At 37.1% G+C, this 24,163-nt stretch overlaps 1 protein-coding gene across 4 annotated transcripts; it reads left to right on the plus strand.

Annotated features, from left to right (window-relative positions):
- Positions 1 to 81: 81 nt before the first annotated feature.
- On the plus strand, positions 82 to 23,619 carry LOC139145200 (small integral membrane protein 14-like). 4 transcript variants are annotated; one of them, XR_011554902.1, is made up of 7 exons: positions 82 to 253; positions 9,715 to 9,853; positions 16,588 to 16,636; positions 17,724 to 17,869; positions 19,892 to 21,456; positions 21,777 to 21,939; positions 23,020 to 23,619. XR_011554902.1 is itself a non-coding variant. In XM_070716196.1 (5 exons), exons 2-5 carry the CDS (start codon positions 9,779 to 9,781, stop codon positions 19,928 to 19,930), a joined length of 309 nt encoding a protein of 102 aa, XP_070572297.1. In that variant the 5' UTR covers positions 97 to 253; positions 9,715 to 9,778; the 3' UTR covers positions 19,931 to 23,619. The 4 variants fall into 4 exon arrangements, 2 of the variants coding, with proteins under 2 accessions (XP_070572297.1, XP_070572298.1); XR_011554903.1 differs by lacking the exon at positions 82 to 253 and adding an exon at positions 6,478 to 6,689; XM_070716196.1 differs by having other exon boundaries at positions 97 to 253; positions 19,892 to 23,619.
- The last annotated feature ends 544 nt before the right edge of the window (positions 23,620 to 24,163 follow it).

The raw sequence follows: 24,163 nt of genomic DNA on the forward strand, positions 1-24,163 counted from the left end.
GAATTCGCTTAAACTGCCTCAATTGTTGTGTAAATCAAGAGTATCTGACTTTTTACGACGTAACCTTGCTTAAGTAATATCACATCCGGGAACTTTAAATTACATCGATTGGTATTCCGTATCCAAACCCAGCGAAACTCTGACGTGTACATGGTGGCTATGTTTTGAATGCGAATATCTAGGTACTAAAGTTAAGGAAAGTTTGGCAGTCGGTAAATCTGTGAAGATTCAAATTGAATGGAATAGCTCTGGGGTAAGTTAACTTTCTTCTGGGTCTTCAACATCAAAATGAAATGACCAAAGTCTACGATACTCCCCCGCCTTCCATTGCCAACCAAGCAGGCGCAGTGTACAGTCAAAATACGTGTCATTGTTTTCATGACTCGTTATGTTGTTATATAAAGTTCGGGGAATGGCCATGGCTGCGAATCTTGATGCAAGCCGTATTATAAGTAACGCCCATGTCCGTATAGTCAGCTGGCTATGGTGTTTTGCTGACGAAATAAATCATAAATCATTAGCAGTCTAAATACTGAGAACTGAGTGTGATGTGATGGTTTGATATGACCATGGAGGAAATAGAATGTAGCACTGTACTAGCCCTACGAGTATGGCGAGAGTATCCGGATCCGGCTTTGGCCACCTGGGAGGCGGCGTAGCCAAAGCCGGACACTCTCGCCATACTCGTGGGGCTAGCACTGTACCAGTTAGCTGCAGTACAGTAGCTCGAGGTTTTGCTGCCCGACCCAAACACAAAAGCAAAACCTCGAGCTACTGTACTGCAGCTATGTACATGACAACTTTGCAGCCTATTTTGACTGCTTAACACACTTCTGCAGGTTTGTGGATTGGACAGCAAAACCATATATGTTTGCCGTCTGACCCACAACTCCAGGTAAAACCTTGCGCTGCCTTACTGCAGCATCCTCACTGACTGCTGCAGTTCCATAGCCCACAACTTTCCTTGGCAGAAAAAATTGAAAGCTTAGTCTACTGAACTGCAGTAACCTCAAACACACTGGCTTGTACTGCTAGCACCTGGGTGTTGCAAGACACTTCGCACCAAAACCATGTCGCACCACACCATCTTGTTCGCCCCATACCATTTCGCACCAAAACAACCTGGAACCAAAACCTCCTCGCCCCAAGAGTCACTTTGCCCATAAACAACACTTCACCCCAAACTGATGCCGTTCGGCATCACCACAAATGCTCAGGAAGATATCACCACCTGTCTCTTCTGTGACCAAAGTTGTACATGTGAAAATGAACACATTTTGAGAAAATGACATCATCCAATTCTGTGCAAGGTAAACTTAGTCATACTATTAGCTTCTACTGGCCAAACAAACATATAGGGAGAACATGTCATTGCCGGACATGTGTGCCATGCTATTACATATAGGAGTATGATTGTACATGTACATGTACCGGCACAATTGCATGATTCTTTTTATCTAATTCTACTGTTTATGGTTTTGGGGAGAATAAAAGATTGCCAGTACAGTAAAGTGTCCATGTTACATGTAAAAACATTACACTATGACCCATGGTGGTTTGGTACCAGCTTGTTCTTTGGGCAAAATATTTCACATAGGAGGTAGTGCTGTGGGAGAAGTGGACAGGAAGAGGCAGTATTTGAGACAAGGTTGGTCTGGTGCAAAATTCGTTTTGGAATGACTTTGTTTGGGATGACCTCAGTCCTGTATTTGGTCAGAAGTACATGTACCTATACCCCTACCTTAAAGGTATAGTGCCTCCATGCTCAGTGCTAACTTGCTTGTATCTCCATGGACATTATTGACTGACCAGATTTAGTGTACAATATGGCATAGGGACTGTGCCTGCTTGTACTTCTCTCGAGAAAACATTACCTTTTCGAGAACCTGCGACAAGAAAAAACATACTTTTTTATTGAAAGAGCTGCAGCCTGTACTTACTACCATTGCAATACCTTTATGATAAACCCTGTATCAAAGTCCAATTCCTGCAGCAGAACAGGACTGAAGGTGACATCCTCATACAGTGGAAATTGTTGATTGCACAAGAGGGGCGGCAACGTCATATTTATGACCTTTTATTGGGTTCATACTATGGGTTCTTCAAAATTTAAGAGAAAGCTATGCTCAGTTACTGAACAAGTCCTGATGGTATTGTGTGTGACCCTATGCCTATGATCACTGTTTTTGTTGTTGTTAAACATTTATTATTCAGGTCAACAGGGCAAGCACCAAGCTCTGTTTTGCTATAATCATGCAAAGCCCTACAACGCCCTCTGTATTACCCAGCCAACAGACAGAAGTGGGCGAGTGATAGGGCTGCTGATTGCAGCAAGCTCTGTCTTATTCACTAGTAAATAAATAAATAAATAAATAAATAATTTATTCATTTATAAAGCAACTAAATCCACATAAAAAGTGTGATCACAGACACTCAGTCAACATTATAAAAGGTAACAGGTTTTAAAAACAAAACAAACATTAATACAATGGATGAGTTCAGTTAAAAGCAGATCTAAAAAGAACTGTTTTAAGACGATTTATAAAAAAAATATAAAACTAAAAAGCTATAAAACTTGGCAGGCTTGGGGAGCGACGAACATCAATCGGTAGCTGTTTTATTTGATCTTTGTAGGGTACACTGACCAGGACACAAAAATGAAAGTTTGTCCCATCAACTGCATCAGCTGTGCTCTCAGGTCAACTAGAGCAAAGCGATATTGTTATTGTTGTTATGTATACGAAAACAAGACACAGAACTTGTTACTCATGTTATACTTACACCCACTCCAAACTTATATTGTCCATCAACTGACCAAAACCTTACACCAGCCAGATATCATCTTGCTCCATTATTGAACACACTTGCATTCAAATAAGATGCAATTCTATCATATTTTACAACTAAAATGCAGTTGGTTTTGTCCTAAGTCTGCTCTCAGAAAGTTTATATCAGGGTCAAGTTTGTATTTTTTTGACCAGTGTAATGACTTTGCTTGATGGTGGTCATGTTGTCTGGTACTGTGTCACTTACTATGTGATACTTTATGCAAGATTTATGCAGTCAATAGACCAACCAGAACATAAACTGTAATTAATAAATGAAAATGCTAGAAAATGTCAGTGTGTTGTAACTATTCCAGTATATATTGGAATGGCTGTATTCCTAAAGTCACTGTTATCCAACACAGCCTACTTGAATTAACTACCTGAATAATCTGTCATCCAGAAAGTTCACGTGACTTGAATTAGGCCACCATCCAAAAAAGCCAGGAATCACAAACAGGAAACTTATTAGACATCCGTATCGCTAAAATTTCCACAAAGTGCTAATCTGGGCTCTACTCCATGTTTGTTGCCACAGTACACAGTACTAGAGATTTCCCACAATACATCAAGATTTGTACCAACGTAGATTCCCCTGTGAAGTCTACCATGTCTCCAATGTGTAGACAAATTCCTGGACCACTTGTAAAAATTCTGAGAACGTACTTTTAAAAACACCTTTCTTCTCAATTCCCATTTTAAAGGATTAAGAAAATTGTGCTTGATTGAGAGAAGAGAAAGGATTTTTATAAATTTTCCACTGATCGTGTCCTCAGCCATACAGAATAAAGTGATGGAAAGTAGGGAGACTAGTTGCACCTGTTTTATGAAACAAAAGGATATTGATTTTTTCCAAATAGAAAAGACAAAAGAATTTACATGCTAACTATTTTCAGAGAATGACCCTTCAGTTGGTAATAACTTGCTTCCCAAAACTGTGACATTTGTAGTACCTGAAGAATGTGACTTTTATGGTTATTTAATGGTTTCTTTGAAATTTATACTACAATATTTCAACGTACTTTTAATAAATATAATTAATCAATTATCGTGAGACTTCACATTATTGCTTTTATACAGAACTGAAAAAGTTATAAGAAAACTAACGTCGTTGGTACAAATCGAACAGCATTGTGGGTAATTTATTGTACTGTGCAGTACTGCTAAGGAGAGAACTGTTTGATTTCTGGGGAGGGTGAAGGATTTTTAGGAAAAAAATTGTTGACAGGTGAAGGAGAATGGAAAAAATAATTCGATGCAGGACTGACAATAGAAAAAAATTGCTGTCACATTGATGAAAATGCCTGCCATACCTATTTCCTTTGTCATCTTCCCTCTGCCAAACCAAAATGAAGTGGTTCTCCCCGAAGATTGCTTTTGACTGATCATGGTCAGATATGAAGCTGGTCGCAACGTTTTCAATGACAAAAACTGGCAGTCAGAGTATTTATTGTACATTGATTCTACATGTACTACACATGAAAAAGCAATAATTATCATACTTCCAAGTTGAGGTTGTACATACCTCAAAAGTGAAAGACTTATTTTGCTCAAATTGTCCTAAGTGGAATTTTCAACAATGCTCTCACCAAATCAAGAATAAAAATCAGGGGTCACTGTGTGTATTTGTACTAGAGAAACAATTATCTAACATTTACCAATATTTGAAATTCAAAATGGCCGCCATCCCTGTGTTGACTCTATGGGGAAAAATAAAATGTTCAATTTCACAAAACTGTGAAATTTTTTCTTACTCCAAGAGCTTTAAAGTGAACCCCCACAAAGGTAGATTAGTGCAGAAATGCAAAAAAATTGAAAGTTCAAATATCTGTCTCTGAGACGCATTCTTCTTAAAACATTTTTATACCTTAACCAGTGCCTTTAATGATTTATGTAAACCTCCCTGAACAGTGTTTTTCACAGTGTATTGTTTGGAATCACAGATTTGATTGACAGGCTATCATACAGTTCCTTGATTCTATCTGCTGGTGCATTGCTTATCATAACATACAGGGATGGTATACTAGTATTATAGTAAACCTCGGTAGGCTGTATTGATACAGTAACATTTCTGCGTCGCTTCTAAATTTGTCCGATCCAATCAAATGGTGCCACCTGTACATAAGCGTTGTTCAAAAATATTATTCTTCAAAACGCAATCAGTGTTATCAGTACATTGGGAAATTTCATACACAGAAAGATTTCATCCAGCTCTGTGTCAAGTAAGTACTAGTCTTAGGTAATTGTTCTTTCAGTTAAATAGTTTACATTTTCACCTTCGTCAGGAGACTGCTGTCGTGAATTTCTGTGATTAGCCATGCCAAACACTATTTGTTCGTAGTGGTAATGAGAAAATTGGGAGCCTGCAGGCTACAGAACTTCCAATGTACAGATGGACATTCTGTAGCCAATATACGCCACTAAGATGGAATAACACAAAACAGGCACAATGATGATGAAATAATTAGACAAGACACAGGATACTTGCTTAGGAAATGTAACAATCTTAAAATCAAATTCTCTGATCTCTCTGATGTATGCAGCATTTCTATAAATTTATGTACAATCAGCATTCTGCATAGATAAGACCATGCTTTCATTTTATGGAAAATGTAGATATCCTTCTGTTGCTCACCATAATGCATACACCAATAATTAAAGAATGAGGTGCATTTTATGTGTAAAGTATACTATTCAGTGTTGTGAAGGCAGAACAACCCTCCACACCAATGTACACTGTATCGGTTTCTAGTCTTATTCAGTTCATTTATGCCACAATTGCATTGTGAGCATAGAAAAATGAGTATGAATATAATCACATTATTAGAGTAACAATAAATGTAAATCAATATTTAGATTATTGCGGGCTAGACATTGATCTAATTCTTTCGTAATATCATGCAAGACCTGATAGTGATACATCGTTAGTGAAAAAGACACATTTGCATCAGTTTTTGCCATTTGTTTTGCCGGTAAAAATACATAGAGTTTTTGACAATACCCCAGTTTTTACTGCATTGCCCAAGCAAGACATTTTAAATTTATTGAAAGATTTTGCCATGGTTTCACCCAAACCAATTACATTGTAATATTGGTGAGTATGGACCTGTGTATAAGAAATTAGGGTTCACAGATTAAATGTGGTCTTCTCAGACATATCTACCAATGGAATCATATTCGTCCCATTTTCAGATCTTAAACCTTCATTTCTCCCGAGCTAGTATTACGTATGCTTTCCAATAGTTGAGGCTTCTGCAGGTCAAGGGTCATATGATTACCAGAGATAATTCCTTTCACTGTGTTTCCTTTTATTTTGGTGTTGAAAGCTTTCAGACCCCCACACTGAGTTAAGTCTGTACAGTTATTCTTTCAAAAAAATCTTGTCATTTACTTGGTGTTTTCAAATTTTTATTTAAAGTATTTCTTTCCTTACAGTTTGAAATGTTATGATTGTTGCGCCTATAGAAATTAGATTTTCATTTTAATTCAAATTACTTTCCCCAATGACAAAGTGATAATGATAACAACAACAACAACAATAACAATGATATGGTAGTATGAAAAGCCCTTTGTACAGGGAAGTGATGGCTGCAGTTCTGCAGGGCGTTTCTGAGTTTCATCTATAGATTGGTCACTAGAGGGCAGTCTTTACATCCTTTGCGGAAATGCTGAGTTGGCCATAGCTAATTGGTTCCAGCGGCTTATACCCTTGCTGTGGACCATACCATGTAAACTGACTGTTGTTGATAAGCCGAAAGCTCAATATAATTGTTGTACTTTGGACCCTGGCTGTCTTGTCGTATTGTATTTTGAGTGAATTGTTCTTGGAGTTAACAACCCAATTATCCTTCACAACCCATCCTGGTAATGTACATGTCTCTCTCAGCTATTTTAACCTTTATTATCACTTATTCCATTAGTTGTTTCGCCACTTTAGTGGTTGTTGTATACAAAACTTTGCCAGCTCATCTTTCCATATGTTTACAAACATTACGCCAGCGGCCATTGTAACATACCATCAATTGCTAAGCAAGGATACTTTCCTCTTTGAAAAACTGCCTGTTTCAGAGTCTGAAGGAAAAATCATGTAGGTGATCCATTGCATGCTTTGAAATGTGTTCCAGTTTATCTTTGTAAATAGAGCTAGTGTACTACAATTGCAAATTTATCTTGGATTTTTTTATATTTTTTTTTTATAAGTCATGGAAAAAGTAGCCCAAAAGTAGCAGATGTAATCTCCAGAAATGGTAACAGTTTCACAAGTAGTTTGTCATTTTTTTAGAATGAGTAAATTATTGAAAATTTTTCGTAAGGAACTGCTCCGTTCAACAGAGTTATGGCACCCTGCAGTTATAGCTTGTCTTAAAATAATAATATATAGTACAGATAGTCAAAAACGTTCCTCAGGTTTTGAACAGCAAACGATTGCGTAGTTTCTATCTATTATTTTGTACAATTCAACAGTATCACATAAATCATTTTAATATTTAGTCATTTGACGTTGTTCTATCATTGCTGTTATGTGTTTTAAATTACTGTTAATGTAATTGGATTATGAATTCCATCCATCTCGTCATGGTAACAATGCACAAAAACATCAACACCATATGCCACTGTACAGGTACCATTATAACACACCTCTGATGATCAAGGCCATGTAAATACATCTAGTTTCACATACATTGCATCAGGTTGTTTTCATTTTCATTTTACGTCAATCAATATCAAACTTCAACACTACATCAACATTAACCCTTTGAGCGCAAACTCTATTTTTGTCCCCTTTATAAAATAAACCCCAGTCAATTTTTCTCAGATTTTTGCCAAAATTTTGAGAAAAAACTGTAAAAAATGAATTGTGATGTCTGTTTGGTCCAAAATTATCAAAAAATTGCACACAAATTTTGGCGGGAGAAAATTACAGCACTCAACTTGTACAGAACAAATGAGATGCAAGTTGGTTGCTGAAGATAGATTTCATATTTTGTCAAGTACACAGCCATTTAATTTCTATGGCTATCCTTCATAAAAGTGTAAAAATTCTGTCGACAGAAATACAGAGTTCCCCAAACTAAGTGTATGCGTAGGATCAGTAAGCAATGAACATTTTGTCTGTACTCTGTAGGTGAACACAATAAAAGGGCTGGTTGATATAAATTGTATGATCTGTGGTAAGGAATATGAATGCTGCTTGATTCAACTAACCTTGCAACATAACATGGTACTTGAGTATTTTTTTATATGATGAAAGTGCTGAAAATAGTGTAGGTACTCTCTGCGTCTCACAAAGATTAACCCTGTGTCCCCAGATTACCTGAAGATATCCCCACCTTTGCCAAAGAAGCTATGGCGTTTTGCACAAGTTTGGCATTGAAACCATGATCATCAGGCTGACTAGGGACTTCCAGAAGTGGTTACACATTGACACTGAAATTACGAGAGCACGAGTGTAGACAAAAAGTTATTTTAACATGTAAATACTCGTCTGCAAATCTGTGCGAGCATTGTCAAATGAATCCAACTATGTGTGTCATTATTCTGAGAGTATTCTACAACAGCAGACTGAATAATAAGTGGGTAGTTGTGTTTGAAGGAATATTTTCATGCGTATGTCGCGTCATTTGGAATTTCATATACAGTAAAGCCAGGGATGCGTACCATATGTTAATATCTGAATATCTTTACAAAAAATATTGATATCCTATCTGCGTCATCAACACTTTTCCTTGCAGATGTGATTCAATATGATGGATCTTTTTTTTGAAAATTATGAATAAATAGTAAAATGAATTATTGAATTCATGACATCGCAATTTGAAATACCAACAAAGCTGATATTATCTGGTGAAATTACACGGTCCAAATGTGTATTGGGAGTTATTCATGCATACAGTCGTTATAGCCGTGAATATCTAATATTCTTTTTTGCTGACTCTGTACAGTGCAACATATGTGTCGTACAGCTCCATATGGTGTTCCTTTTGATGAAGGCTCTATTATTTTTTTATCTCATTTGAAAGTACATTTTCCTACCCTCTCACAGTATTCATAATCAAGTCATAGTTTAGTGTCTAGCAAGTCAGTACAGCCTGTATGTACTCGCCAATGGTATACAGGTGAATTCTTGTCCCAGCAAGAATAAATTTGTCAACAATAACAGCGCATACCGTTTGAAGAGTGTGTTGTGATGACAAAGCTCAGAGCTAGCATAGTGATACTTGGTACTACAACATACTTTAGACAGAAGAAAAGACTATATTTTTGTCTTAGAACACCAAAATAATGAAAATATCATGAGAAATTAGAGATTGTTCATATTAATTATTACTTAATATTAGACTATATCCAGGTTTCTATTTCACCAGTTTGGCCAATTTCTCAATAATATAAAAAGAGAAAATTGCCAGTCATCAAACAGCTATATCTAGAATATTTTGTAGGTCGGCTTTTTAAGCAGATAGTGTTTTATGGCAAAAAAAAGTTTCTGTTGTGTATTAACCACAAGACAATGTCTTTTCAGGGTAAATCTGTCAATTTTATCAGACTCACTATGATAAGATGCCTCTGCTATTTAGGTTACTTTTCAGCAAAGTCATCATTGGAATCTTTGAAAAATTCAGCTTTCAATCTTATTGCTATAATACCGAAAGCACGTAAAGATATCTTGTACTGCTATGTCTATTTGCACTGTACATTGGAATATAAATGTATAATGTATGGGAGTGGCTTTTCTGAACTCATTGATGCTTCACATGGGTTGTCAAAAAGATTATGAGTCACTCAGTAAATTCTATCTCCAATTATCATCTGCCAAGCCTAACCTAAATAGATAACTCTCATTTTTCCCACTGATATTTCATGTATACGGTGTCCTTTTGTTTGTTTTTAGATATTTCTCACACACACAAGGGTTTTTTCATCTGGAGGTTTGTACAAGAGGCTAAGATTTCACCATGTCGGGAGGCGAATGGGATCCGTGTGAGTGTATATGGAACCATGAACATGCTATGAGGAGACTTATATCACTGGTAAGTGTATGTGTGTGTGTGTCTGTGTGTGTGTATGTGTCTGTGTGTGTATGTTTCTGTGTCTGTGTGGGGGGGGGGGCAAAGAAATAGATAAAGATAGACAAAGCGAGAGGGAGACAACAAAATATGGAATACTGCCCAGATAAGCTTCAAACCTACCATTTACAAATTATACAATCGCTCCCGACTTTGGCAGCCTTGAGCTCAGAGAGAATGGGCGCATTTTAAATCTTCTTTCTTCTTATTATTATTATACACAGGAACTTGGGATTTAGAATAAAATTATTCATTCAGAGAGCCTTGCCAATGTGACTGAGTGTAGTAGGCCTTCCAGGTTTTTAGTCCCCACGGACACCGTCCGGGGGGACTTATAGGTTTGGTCATGTCCGTGCGTGCGTCCGTGCGTGCGTGCGTGCGTGCGTGCGTCCGTGCGTCCGTCCGTTCACGCAGATATCTCAGAGATGCAAGAAGCGATTTCATTCAAACTTGGTACAAGGATTACTTCATATGTCATACAGATGCACGTCGATTTGTTTTGGGATACGATCCAATATGGCCGCCAGGCGGCCATTTTATTACGATTTTTTCATGTACAGAGCCATAACTCAGACATGTTTCTACCAATTTTATTCAAAGTTGGTGCAAGGACATTGACTAATGTCATAGATATGCACGTCAATTTTCTTTGTGATACGATCCAATATGGCCGCCAGGTGGCCATTTTGTTACGATTTTTTCATGTACAGAGCCATAACTCAGACATGTTTCAAGTGATTTTATTCAAAGTTGGTACAAAGACATTGACCAATGTCACAGATATGCACGTCAATTTTTTTTGTGATACGATCCAATATGGCCGCCAGGGGGCCATTTTATTATGATTTTTTCATGTACAGAGCCACAACTCAGACATGTTTCAACCGATTTTATTCAACATTGCTACAAGGACATTGACCAATTTCATAGATATGCACGTCGATTTGTTTTGTGATACAATCCAATATGGCCGCTAGGCGGCCATTTTATTACAATTTTTTCATATACAGAGGCATAACTCAGGCATATCTCAACCGATTTTATTCAAAATTGGTACAAGGACATTGACCAATGTCATAGATACGCATGTCAATTTGTTTTGTGATACGATCCAATATGGCTGCTGTGCGGTCATTTTGTTACGATTTTTTCATATACAGAGGCATAACTCAGGCATATCTCAACTGATTTTATTCAAAGTTGGTACAAGGACATTGACCTATGTCATACATATGTACATCGATTTTTTATGTGATACGATCCAATATGGTTGCTAGGCAGCCATTTTATTACGATGTTTTCATGTACAGAGCCATAACTCAGACATATTTCCACCAGTATCATCCAAAGTTGACATTGACCTATTTCATACATATGCTCGTCAATTGTTTCACGTCATGTAGCAGTAACATGTCAATTATTGAAGTTTCGTAAGTAGGCTGATATGTCAAGAAATATGTACTGCATCAAATTCATGAAACTTTATACAGATGTTAACCGATGTTAAGCTCACATTGCTTTAACATTGAAAAAGACATTTATCAGTGTCATTTTAATTAATTTGTAATTGCATAAGTAATGAACTTTCTTAATTAGGGTGATATAGCCACAAATTAATACAACGTCAAATGTGATGAAACTTGATACAGATGTTGATCTCCTAGTGTTGTAAATACTGCATCAAACTTTATGAAATATGGTACCAGTGATAATCTGTTAAGTGTTAGAATTGTATGCAAAAATGTTTTGCAACATCCTGTTGATTAATTCCTAGTTGACTCATTTTATGAACTTTAGGATGGTGGCCTACATTGGTTTTATGTTTTCATCACCATGGAACTCATTCTTGGCCATTGAGCGCCATCTGTATCAAAGTTTTTTATCACAGACCTAATTAATGAAGAGGACTCTGTCCTCTCTGAGGACATGTAATCAAAGTACCCATTATTAACAAGTGGGGACTGTGTCATCAACGATGACTTGTCTTAGTAATGATAAGTTACAGTGAAACAGAAGACTTTTGAATTCAAATTCTGTGTATACTGTGTTTCCAGTGTTTCAAAGAGCTCTGTCACAGTAATGGTCATAATTCATAAATTATCATTTGTCAGATGTAAAAATAACCCAACCGAAACGTGAAGTGGGTAGTTTCTCAAAATCTTGTATTGAAATTTAGCTGAGGAAATTTATCGTGATCAGTTTGTTATCTGATGTATCATATGTATTTAAGTATTCTGCAAAGGATGTAGACTTGCAAGATGACATCATAGATACTTTATCTCTGGCACAAAGTTCAGACAACATGTAAAAATTCTGTGACAATGACACTTTTATGGTATTTAAAAAAGTGTGAATCTTGACCTGGTGATTTACATCATATATGTCCTCCTATGGGCTGTGCAGTTTAGAAATACTTGGAATGCATCAAGACAAAAGCTAAACACGTAAAAGCATATTGACAAAATGTTGAAGTCAGGATCACTATAGGCCAGACTGGAAGATCTGCCACCTGAGGGCGCTCCAAGCACTCCTCACCCCCTGTTCATATTTTACCGCTTGAACCACAGACAGTAGACTGCCTACGCTATGTCTATGCTTGAACCCAGTAGGCTCACGATTACTTTTAGTTAGAGAATAATTGTGTGCTAGTGTTATGATTAGCACATTTCCTCCATCCCACATTTCCTGTTATTCTGACCATTTTGATAACTCTGTGCTTCCTTTCTGCATTGACATGGTATGAAAACAATAGTTTTATCCTATGGCTTGCTTTTAAGTTAAGTTTTTATCACAACTGGAAGTGTGAAGTTGGATATAGAGGTGGTTTCAACCGGTGTTTGATGTCGTCCATTTCCGTAAACGACAAAAAGTCAAAAACTGCTGAACAGACTGCGTTGATATTTGATACCGATACATAGACTGGTTCCAAGGTTCCAATTCGGAAAAATGGAGCCAAACGGAGCGCCGGTTAGATAGTTTTGGGAAATTTCTAACCCCCCTTTTTATCTAATTGATTTTAGGGGTCTTTTATATATGTAGTTTTGGAATGTATACCAATCCTGCATTGTGGACTGTTTTATGAGTTGTTGAACAGAATGAGGTTTTGATGAATGTTAGAAATATGCAGGATGGCTGATTCGAAGTATAAGAGATTTCTATGGTCTTTTGGGCATCAAAAGCATTAAAAAAAACATATTTCATAGTTTAGATTCTCACTTTTGAGATGACCCTAGGCATTTGTTAAGTAAACATCCTTGAGTCAATATACAGACTTTGACATTCCAGAGATTAAGTATCAACAACCTCACATGTTACAGTCTTTCACTACAATGGTATGGCCCAAACCCATTGTTATCAATGGAGAGTGTGGACCTGTCTACAGGAAATTGGGGTGAACAGGTTAGACAATGACGTTACAAGTTGTAGGTTAGTTATCAAAGTAGCACCAGCATAGAGTCCTGAGCATCTGTCCATGTGTTCTCACAGCAAATTACAGGGAAAAAAATTATTTGAGAAGTTTCTCTCCTTTAAATAGAAGTATATTACAATTTAAACCTGTCATGGATAGATTGCTCTCAAATGATCTGAAACACAGTTATTGCCCATTAGCAACAAATCTATAGCAAGATTTATGTAAAGTTCATGAACTTACACAAGGTATTAGACAAAAGATGACCATGACTTTGCTACTTTTCAACATTTATTTCAATCAGATTTCCCCAGCTTAGTGTATAATTTTGTAATCTTAATTACTGTCAACTTAGGCCAAAAAAAAAATGTGCTGTTCCGATTACATGGTTTTCAAAAATAGGGTAGGTAGGTCGGGAAATTTTTTTTCCATTTTTTTTTTATTTCTCAATGTGCATTTTGTACGCGTTCAAACAAACTACCAGCGAACAATTTCCTCATGAAACGCACTCAAATTGAATACCAATTTACTAAAATAAAATATTCCCCAGTAGAATTGAAGTGTGTGGTTTATTAGACTGCCATGGAAATTGATATGGCTGAATTACAACTCTTTGACAGGAAAGTGAACTGTTTATCCACAGGTAAGTCTGACTTGTAAGAACTGACACAACACAATATTTACTGTCATCAATGCAGTGTTTTATCTAGGATACTACACCAGGGGGGATTGGTCCCCCTCTACTGGAATTTTTGAGGGGGGTTTTAAAATTTTGGGGGGATTTAACGGAAACATTTAATGATATCTTATACCGGTATGTAAGTTTTAATGTTGCAATGATGTCACTTGTGATATACATACTACAAGCAATAAATCACTTGCTTTCACAATCCAAGCTGCTGGCTCCAAACACCATCCTCTACAAGATATTTTCAAAATTCAACAAATTTAGGTATCACTGTTGTGAATGTATAGGGCTTCCCAGAGTGGCGGATGGCTCATTAATATTCATAATCATTAATATTCCTAAAAACTGTAGCATATTCCCTCATGCTTAAATATTCTGTATGTTTGTTTGCACATATTCTGTAAGTCTGCTTTCATAGGGCTTAATGTACATTCAAACATCAAAATTAATAACAGCCAGCCATTCCCACTGTACCTTCAAGGAATTTTTTCATTTTTCACTGAATTGTCTGCATTACACAAACCAAGAAAAAAAAACTATTGTAAAAGAATGTTCGGTAGCTTGTGAAAAAAATAATGTGCTTGTTTGTCACGTTTTTACTGTGCGTATATATCCCTCACTACTGTAAGTTTGGATCAACATTGCCCTTTGCAAACCAGTGAGCTGTATTTTTCTAGTGACCTAGGTGGTCTTGTAGTTTTGTGCGCAGACTCAGTAGAGCTCAAACGAACAACTTAGAGGGTCAGATCCTTTGTTTTGAATTGAATGCGGAGCAGAGTTTTTCTCGATGTCAGATTTGCCCCGGTTGCTTTTTTTCAGTCATTTTAGAATGGGGAAAATAACAAACAGAAAGGTTGGTTGTCACCGACAGTCAATTTTAGGTTTATTTTGCCCCAAAAAATGAGTCAGTGTCTGTTCACTGAATTCAAAATCCGGGCCATACACCATGCACCACAGCTTGCTTCAATGCTTGTGCAGTCTGCACTGAACACGTTTCTGTGACAGTAAAGTCCAATTTTTTGTGTCAATTTTGCTATCAGAATTATTTTCAGAGTGTTATGGACATTCATATGATGCACAAAAACTTCAGTTTGTCTCCTTTTCTCAATCGTACAGAGATGATGTGACACAGAAACCTTATCGGGCTAGGGCAATGAACTTTTGTGAACGTAACTCTCAACTGGCTGATAGGCTTTCATATGCAAAATCAGCGTACGGAAATTTACGCGTGGTATTGTTTCAACAGCATTTTATTGAAGCAGTTCAAAAAGTATCAAAATCGAACTAAAATTAGTTTCATGCGTTTCACGTTTTTTTCATATCATTATTTTTACTTCCGGGTTTACGAAGCTCTAAAAAGTCTAGGGTCGGGGGGATAAAATTGGGGTAGGTCGGGTAATCGGAACAGCACATATTTTTTTTTTTGGCCTTAGCTTTACTAACTTATTCATACCTCATTATTCTTACACTACTGTTATACCTTATAACCACAAAATTTCAAGAGATGCATATATGATTGTCACTTAACAAACAAATTACAAATATGTCATCTGCTTTTTCTCCATATACATATACATGTCTCTTTTCTCATAAAAATGAGCTTAAAATCGCAATGTGAAAAATAGTCTTTCAGCTATATGTTGCTCATTGACTTCCTGGTCTGTCTAATTCACAGTGAGTGTGGTTGTTGATAAATGCCGATAATACAAGGCGGTCATTATGTCCAAGTGCCATTGCGGTATTTTTTAACATAATGACCATAGGTCATTATCACATCTGGAAGTTGTGATATAGGGTTAGCTTCAACCGGTGGTGGACAGTGTCCATTTTCCGTAAACGACAAAAAGTCAAAAACCGCTGAACAGACTGCATTGATATTTGGTAGAGATATTCAGACTAATTCCAAGGTTCCGATTCGGAAAAATGGAGCCAAACGGAGCAGCGGTTAGATAGTTTTGGGAAATTTCTAACCCCCCTTTAACTAATTGATTTTAGGGGTCTTTCATATATGCAGTTTTGGAATGTACACCAATCCTGCATTGTGGACTATTTAATGAGTTGTGGAACAGAAATGAGGTTTTGATGAATGTTACAAATATGCAGGATGGCTGATTCAAAGTATCAGAGATTTTCATGCGCTTTTGGTAATAAAATTGATAAAAAACAACATATTTAATGTTTTAGATTTCTCACATTTGTCATGACCCTTAACATTACAGACTTGATGACATAACTAGCTGCTGGACCTGTTTACCGGTGCATTGATTTAAAGACATAGATCGTTTTATTTTGTAATAAGGACGTGTGTGTGATTTCGTAAAACATAGTCTATTAGCCTGGAAATGTGATTTTTGCGAATATTGCTTATCCCACTGACAAACAGTGTGGTTTGAAAATGGCTGGAATTCGCTACTTCGGGACTTTGTTTTCTGTGTGCATTTACTGACAAACTCCAAACCCGCAGCACCTACCCATTCAGTATTTCATGTACAGGTGTACCCAGAGATAGAGTAGTTTCACAATGTGCCAGTTGTGATCAAGTGCCATTGGCGCTATTTTTGAGTTAAGTTTTTGAGTTAATTAATTTCTTATATTTTTCAGCTGAGGAATTCCCAAAGCTACTGCACAGATACAGAATGTGTGACAGATGGTGAGGATTAATCTTTTTAGCTCTCATTCTGCAACAAAGCTGTCATGTAATGAATTAATTTGTAATCATGGAAGTGAAATTTTCTCAAAAAAAAGATTGAACCATATACTGAAATTTTTCCATGCATGAACAATCTTGAACTACGATTCTCATTCTATGAGCTATAAAGTCAGCCCTGTTTTGCTGAACTAGGTGGGGTCTACCATATCACTTTACATAGATTTACAGTTACAGTTTACTGTATGCATTTCAATGGCAGAAATCTATTTTTCCAAACCCCAACTTTTTACTCTGATTCCATGTTCTAAATTTTGTCTTGAATTTTCATAGTACCATGAAAGTGGTCATTTTCAATATGAATCAATTGCACAATGTTCAGAATCTTCACTGTTTACTGATTTACTTAAAAACTACTGAGTTTATGTTATTCAGTATTTTTACAGAGATGTGACTTTCTTATTCATCAATCAGTGGAATTAAGTGTCAGTGAAAAATGTAATTCTTTTATGGTATTTCTATACTGACCAAAACGTAAATCTGTGGGTATGAAAGATATGAGTGTCAACCCCAAGGTCTGAAGAATCTCAAAGTTCAGCACATTTTCACCGCTATGGTTTGGCCCAAACCCATAGTTATGGTGATTGTGGATCTGTTCTCAGGGCACTGGGGTGAACAGCTTAAATCATACACAGCTCCATTGCCTGTGCTTAAAGCAAGGCCTTGAAAGTGATTTCTCAAGATTGCATGAAATTCTATAGGTTGAGTGAAATCAACAGCATTTTAGCTATTCAAATTCTGTCTCAGAGTCAAGAATAGTGATGAGTCCAGAATGTCTTGTCACCCACAGCAGACTTTGTAAAGACAAAAAGAACACATGTCATTATGACATTGTCCCAAAATATTCAAGTAGCATGAAAGCTAGAGAAAGTGCTCTCATAGATGTTACATAAATTTCATATCAAAACAGGTCAGATCTTGTTATATAAGTTTTGTAACATAAACAATTATACAGAGTTGTGACTTAAAATGTCCATTTTTTCCCTTTATTTGTTATTAATCACGTGTTTGTTTGTTTACTTGTTTACAGCACCTGGCCAACTGCCAGAGGGAACAGATGGGGGTTATTCCATGATGATGATTATGGTTGCCTGGCTAGTTGTTGCATTAGTTCTCTTTCTGTTCAGGCCGGCAAGTTTGAGAGGGAGAGGCGATGAAAAACCAACAAATAATCAGGTAAATAGGCCATTTGCTATGTACACTTTGGACGAAAGATTTATTAGCAAGTGATATAATTTCACTGACTTGTAGGTGAGAAGTTGAATATCTGGTCAGGCTGACATACTTGCAGTACAGGACTCGTCCATCAAATGCCCTACCACTGTGTGAATTCTCAATTTTGTAATGTCAGTGGCTTGTGTATGTTATCTGAATAGAGTGGCTTCAGTGAGGCATGCATAGACACTACTGTATGTGAACAAAGAAAGTGGTGTTTACTACATGCAGGCTATCTGGTCAACAGGTGTCATCTCTGTAATGTCATTGGTGGAAAAGTGGGTCGTTGAGGACCTTTCTCACGTCCTTCACATTCATAATATACTGTACATGTTGCATTCTGTGCTACGTGTTCTGCGAGCATATCAAGTGACCAATTCATGTATGATTTTGTTCTTTGAGGTGATATGTGCATCAAGTTTCAAATTTTTACTGTAACTGCTCAAGGCAATTTTACATCATCTTTTTTCATAACCATGAAGAAAACAAAATCAGGAATCAGTGTGCAAAATTTGGTATCAGACAAATTTCCTAAAACGTATGGCCTCTATACCCTGTATAAACTATATTTGGAAAAATTCATATTTCAAAGTTTTGCAAAAACAAGAAGGTGGAAAGTTTATTTTCTCCCTAGGCTTTAAAAGTAGTCTAGTCAAGCAGCAGAGCAGAAAAGTTCTGTAAAAATTTGAGTGTCAGAAAATCTGTCTTCCTGACACATTTTACCTAAACTCACTTCTCAAGAAAACATATCAGATAGAAATATGTCAGTATATTATGTATTAAGATGGGATCTTCAGCAAAGATTGTGTAGGTTAATGCTCAAGCATTTCAATTAGTACTCAATGATGATGCTGACACATGATAATTGGTGGAAATGCAACTATACATTCTGTGACAGTGAGTGTCCTTCAAAAAGCCAATGACCTGCTAAACGTCACCGACCTCTGACCCCTTGCATGCCAATCACGGTTTACCCATTGTGTGATTACAGATTTGTAAACCAGGCAGTAGAGTGACATTTCACATTGTGTGCAAATTAAGTCACTTCTATTTGACTGTTTGTCTCTTTTATCACACATGAAGGAGCTGGTTTGCCCAAAGTAGATAAAAGATCACTCATGCTGAACACAGCTGTTTGCAGTACCACTTTTCGTACATAATATTTGTGTAATGATCAAAATTCTAGTTCTGTTATAAAGGTCTTCAGCTAGAGTATTTTTGTGACAAACAATCCTCTGTACTTTCCTAGCTACTGCTTATTCCAAATTTTATCTTGGAGTTGTATCCATGGTAACAATAATAATCCCAAAAAGTCATATTTCACCTTCCATCAATAAAATTTTCCATCATTTTTACATATCTTATGAAATACTTGCTATTTATCGCCAATTAATGAATCCTTTACTCTCTTGATGCCAGTTCAACTACTGGCTCAGACTGCTTTACTCTTCACAAACTCCTTGAGATTAGCTTTTTCTGCAAATTTGCTAGTTTCACTGCCTCATCTAAGGGGCTGTCGATAATAAAAGCTGATGCACGACAAACGTAATTCTTTTGTTTGGGGGAGGGGGTAAAAGTACATTTCGTTTTGTGTGCGTCAAAATCGCATAAGGATTTTCGTCTGTTGTTTTCGAAGTGCGACTTTGCAGCGAGAACGCAATACTACCTTCGCGTTCATCAAGAACAGAATGTCCACAAAATACGGAGACAGAAAAGACAACGAAAAGACAGTGAAACGTGTAAAGTGGAGGTTTATTAATTAATGTGCACTTCCGGTATTTTTTTCATGGGCATACGGATCGGAGATGTGCGTGTGGGTTTGTCAGAAACGGCATCATAATACAAAATTGATTTCGCATAAGAACTTTCGTTTTAAGGGGGGAGGGAGGGGGTCTCAAGTAAAATGAAGGAATTACGTTTCTTGTTCGTCAGCTTTTATTATTGACGGCCCCTAATACAGCTCTATGTTTTCTATGTCAACAGAACCCTGGACCACAACCCCCTGCGCCACCAGTGGATTAAATGGTTTTCCCAGTGCCATGACGGAATTTCCATGATGACGGACATGTAAAGACTATCTCACCTGACCCCTGACCCTGTCAGGACCTTTGTCAGGTGATATACAAGTAAACTGAATTCAGTGCTGGCTTAAAATTTTCACATGAATGAGCTGTGGTTACCTTGATTCCTGTATCTAAATCAGTGTGTATGTTTGCATGGGAGCATTAAGAATCAAGTCATTCCTAGTGGCCTATGCATTGTCACATGATTGGTCAAACGCTCACACTTTCCGCGATTCACTATTCACACATGGAGGCTACCTGGTGGAATAGGTATCAGGCTGTAGCTAAACTCTTTACCCCTGTAATGTGGTCAAACCCTGGTGTTCAGTGAGGTGTAGAACTCTCTCTCTCTGCAGGGTGAAGGGTTCTCTAGGGTTATAGCTCTCTCATGTAACAATCACAGTTTTGGGTGAACCAAGTTGAACGGACTCACATGATTGCGATAATGAAATCAGACATCTTGCGTGCTACCATAAGTTTATTGTGTTTTAGTCATGTGCCATGGTGTCACAAGGTCGGTTCTGTCAAGTTGTTGTTTTCATACAACTTGCAGCAATGACCTTGACCTTATTCTCATACAGACCATGTGACTATCACATAAATTTGGTCACTTTAAACTGCACATGAAATTTACCTTGTGATTAACTGAACGAGCTGAAAACTATCAACTCTATTTTCAGTAAGAAAATTAGCATTTGTCATTTCTGGCTCAAAATAGTGGGAAAATTTTGGTGAAAGACAGACATAAATGTGGCATTCTAATGCAATAATGCTGTTGCAACTCTAAATTTGTCTACTTTGCCAGAACCAACTTATGGGCTTTCTCAACACAAATAAGCAGGGGATACCACCATGATTTTAAGCCAGCACACACTAAGTATTTACTGACGTCAGCCCTGTGACATCAAAGATATGATGATTATTTTGAAATAATAAAAGAAGTATTTGCAAGCAAGCAGATGCCAATAATGATACCCTAAACCATGGCAAGCTCACCTGAAATTCAGGAGTTGTAAGTCAGAAAGAGTTGGTCGGAATTAAAAAATGGTTCAAGACTACAGGATATCCATTGACATCTGCTTGTATACAGAATTTGCCTTCAGATGATAATTATCTAGAATCAATGTACAGTGGGAAGGGAGAATTATTTCAAGTCAATGAATATTATTATCCCAGAGATCCTACGATACATAAGGAACATGAAAATGTTATTCTCTTATTTTAAAAATTTTATATCTATTCCATATAATATAATCGATACTGATAACATTACACAGTAGCCTTTTCCAACAGCAAGTGCAAATTTTCCAAACCTGATGAAGGATGTTGAAGGGACAGTGTTATAAAAATTGACAGCTTTTAAAGAATGGGAAGTCAACGTGTACATACAGAAACTTGTAATATAACCACAAATGAGAATCCTGTGGGAGGTTAACAAACCAGGAATTTTGTTTTCATGGGTGTTCTTTCTAAGATATCACTTAAGCAATAAAGCACACCCAGCGATGATATCCACGAGATTTTGACCAGTTCATGACATGTATGCATGAGCGATAGCGAGTGCATATATGAAGTGAACTGGTCAAAATCGTATGGTATACCGTCGCTGGGTGTGCTTTATTGCTATTATATCATAACAGTATATTGAAATTCTGGCGTGGAACGTCATAAACGGAGTTTTGCTCAAGTGTAGAGTTTGCGCATATGCCAGCCGTGGTATATCGCCATATACCACGGTTCTTTTCGCGTCTCGACCAATCAGATCGCCGCATTTGCACCATCAATATACTGGTATGATATAATAGCCGTTGTCTGTTCTCACATGCTGTATCCAGTAAACTGTACATTCTCTTGTGATGACTTTCTGTTCGCTGACTTTCTTGTTAATATGTTCCTTTAATCGTATATTTATGGTTTTTCAAAGCCACGTTCAAGCTATGGTAGCAGCCTTACCGGTACTTTTGAACAGTCCGGGTTATGTTCATAGAGAGGATATTACAATTGACCAATCAGCGAACCTGCCGCCGCCAACGTCATGAATAATTAAAGGTATACGGTCACCTGTTCTAATTTTGCCACAGTTACCATGGAAAAAAGAAAATCTAACCAATCACAGATTTTAAGCGGGTGGCCGCTTTTAAAAAGCAGCGCCCTCACATTGGCATTTTGAATACCAAGGAACGCCCCTTTGACCATATATGGGCATATTTAGATTACAGGTGACTGTATACCTTTAACCATGCAATCCTTGGCTCGCAGATTGTAATGAGTTCGGAACTTTCGGCCAGAATTCACCCTTTATTTTTAGCACTCGGTAGTTTTTAGATGTAGATGTTACGCACAATGTTCAGTACGGTCGAGATGGCGACTGACACTGGTGGTTATAACATCGAATATTACTTCTTTGGATGATTTTCCTGGCCAGGTACCGCTCCTAGAAATCAGGATTTGACCCTTGTAAATTTACAGCAAGTTATTTGTCGCCAAATATCGCCTATTTTTGGTCAATTTAATTTACCTTTCCATCTGTAGCATGGAGAATGTTTCAAGCTTTGCAACGATGGGTCAACTGCTCTTGTCAATGATCAGAGCACCATGGAGCACGATTTTTTCGATCACCATGCATTTCTCGGTACGATTGACCCTTCGCTCAGAAAAACGTGCGCAGAATCAATCGCCGACAAGTTAACCAGAAGCTGGTAAAGAGTATACAAAAAACGTCCAGTAACTCTTTGTCGAACATGGTCTAGGGTAAAGAAACTCAGAAAACTATTCCTGAAGAAATCCTTACAATTTTTAACACGGTAGAACGTCGCAAATTGACTCGACACCTCCGGGTAGCCAACATTCTCACTCGATCGGTCACGGTGGATCTGTCAGGTCAGATCGCGATCTCAGCATAACATTTCAAAGTGAACCCACTTAACCTTTAACCGTCATTACATATACAGTATGTGATTGGTTCTTGCCTTAACCTCATTACATATACGGTACGCCATTGGCTTTTCCCAACTATCCTCTATATGGACATAACCCGGACTGTTGAAGCCTATATCATACAATTTTTCTAAATTTCAAGTCAATATGACATTCAGCCTGCATTTGTACTAGATACCTTCTGTGATAGCAGCACCATGCAAATTTCACTTCCTGGACAGTGAAGTACATTAAACAATGTGTAACATTAAACCATGTCTTCTAATGAGACAGCTTGCGTTGCCAGGTATATATCAAGACAGATCAAAAAAGCAAATCTTGGAATGTATCGAAACACAGTAAGGGAAAGTGAAGCATTCTTGTGTTCTGCTGTTTTGATACCATGAATCAAAAAATTTTCCTTCTCTGTTACGCTGATAAGTGAAGAGACCTCATGAGAATCGCAGTATGATTCTTGTCATTTATTTTCCTTTACAATGTGTATTTTAGGTTTTAGAGAAATTTACATATCCACAGCTGTGTCATTTACTCTTTTGTAAATCACAAGGCAGCGTACCCTGTGATGTAACTTTTATTTGCCATTTATTTGTGTAAATGCATTTTATGTTAAATCATATGTTCTTTTCCTGATATTCTCTGTATAATAATAGATGATTTCAGTAAACTGTCCAACTTTGCATTTAATAAATCATATTGCTAGATTTGAGTGAACTTGAGTGTTGCTGGTAATCCTCTCTCTAGTTGTATCATTAACCCTTTCACCCACCATGGTTTAGCCCAAACCCATTGTTATCAATGGTGAGAGTGGACCTGCATACTGGGAATTAGGGGTGAACCAGGTTAACCTCAGTATGATGTCATCTTGATTGACTTTCGTATCAGGTTTGAAACTTTCATCAAAGGTAACTGATAATTTTTTTGTTTGAAAATAAAGACCTTTTGTCCTACTTCCAATACCTTGCAGAAACACCTTGTTCAAAACTTCAACGTCTACAAGAACAAGCTGTATTTTACACAAAGCCTTGTATTGCAACATACGTGGAAGAGTTAGAAAAATGTACGCCTTGCATAGAACAGCAGTAATGAAAATGTTATTACAACATTCAGTCATTGTAGATGCTCAAAACCACATACAAGGTTTAGGGAACTATTTTTGCATTCGAAAAAACTAGGAAAATTGATGAGTCTCAGAAAGAAAGTAGTGAAAGAATACAGGGGCCAAAGTATTGTCAGTACAAGTTCATTGTTTTTCAAC

Source organism: Ptychodera flava, chromosome 12 (assembly GCF_041260155.1).
Source record: "Ptychodera flava strain L36383 chromosome 12, AS_Pfla_20210202, whole genome shotgun sequence".
Classification (NCBI taxonomy): domain Eukaryota; kingdom Metazoa; phylum Hemichordata; class Enteropneusta; family Ptychoderidae; genus Ptychodera; species Ptychodera flava.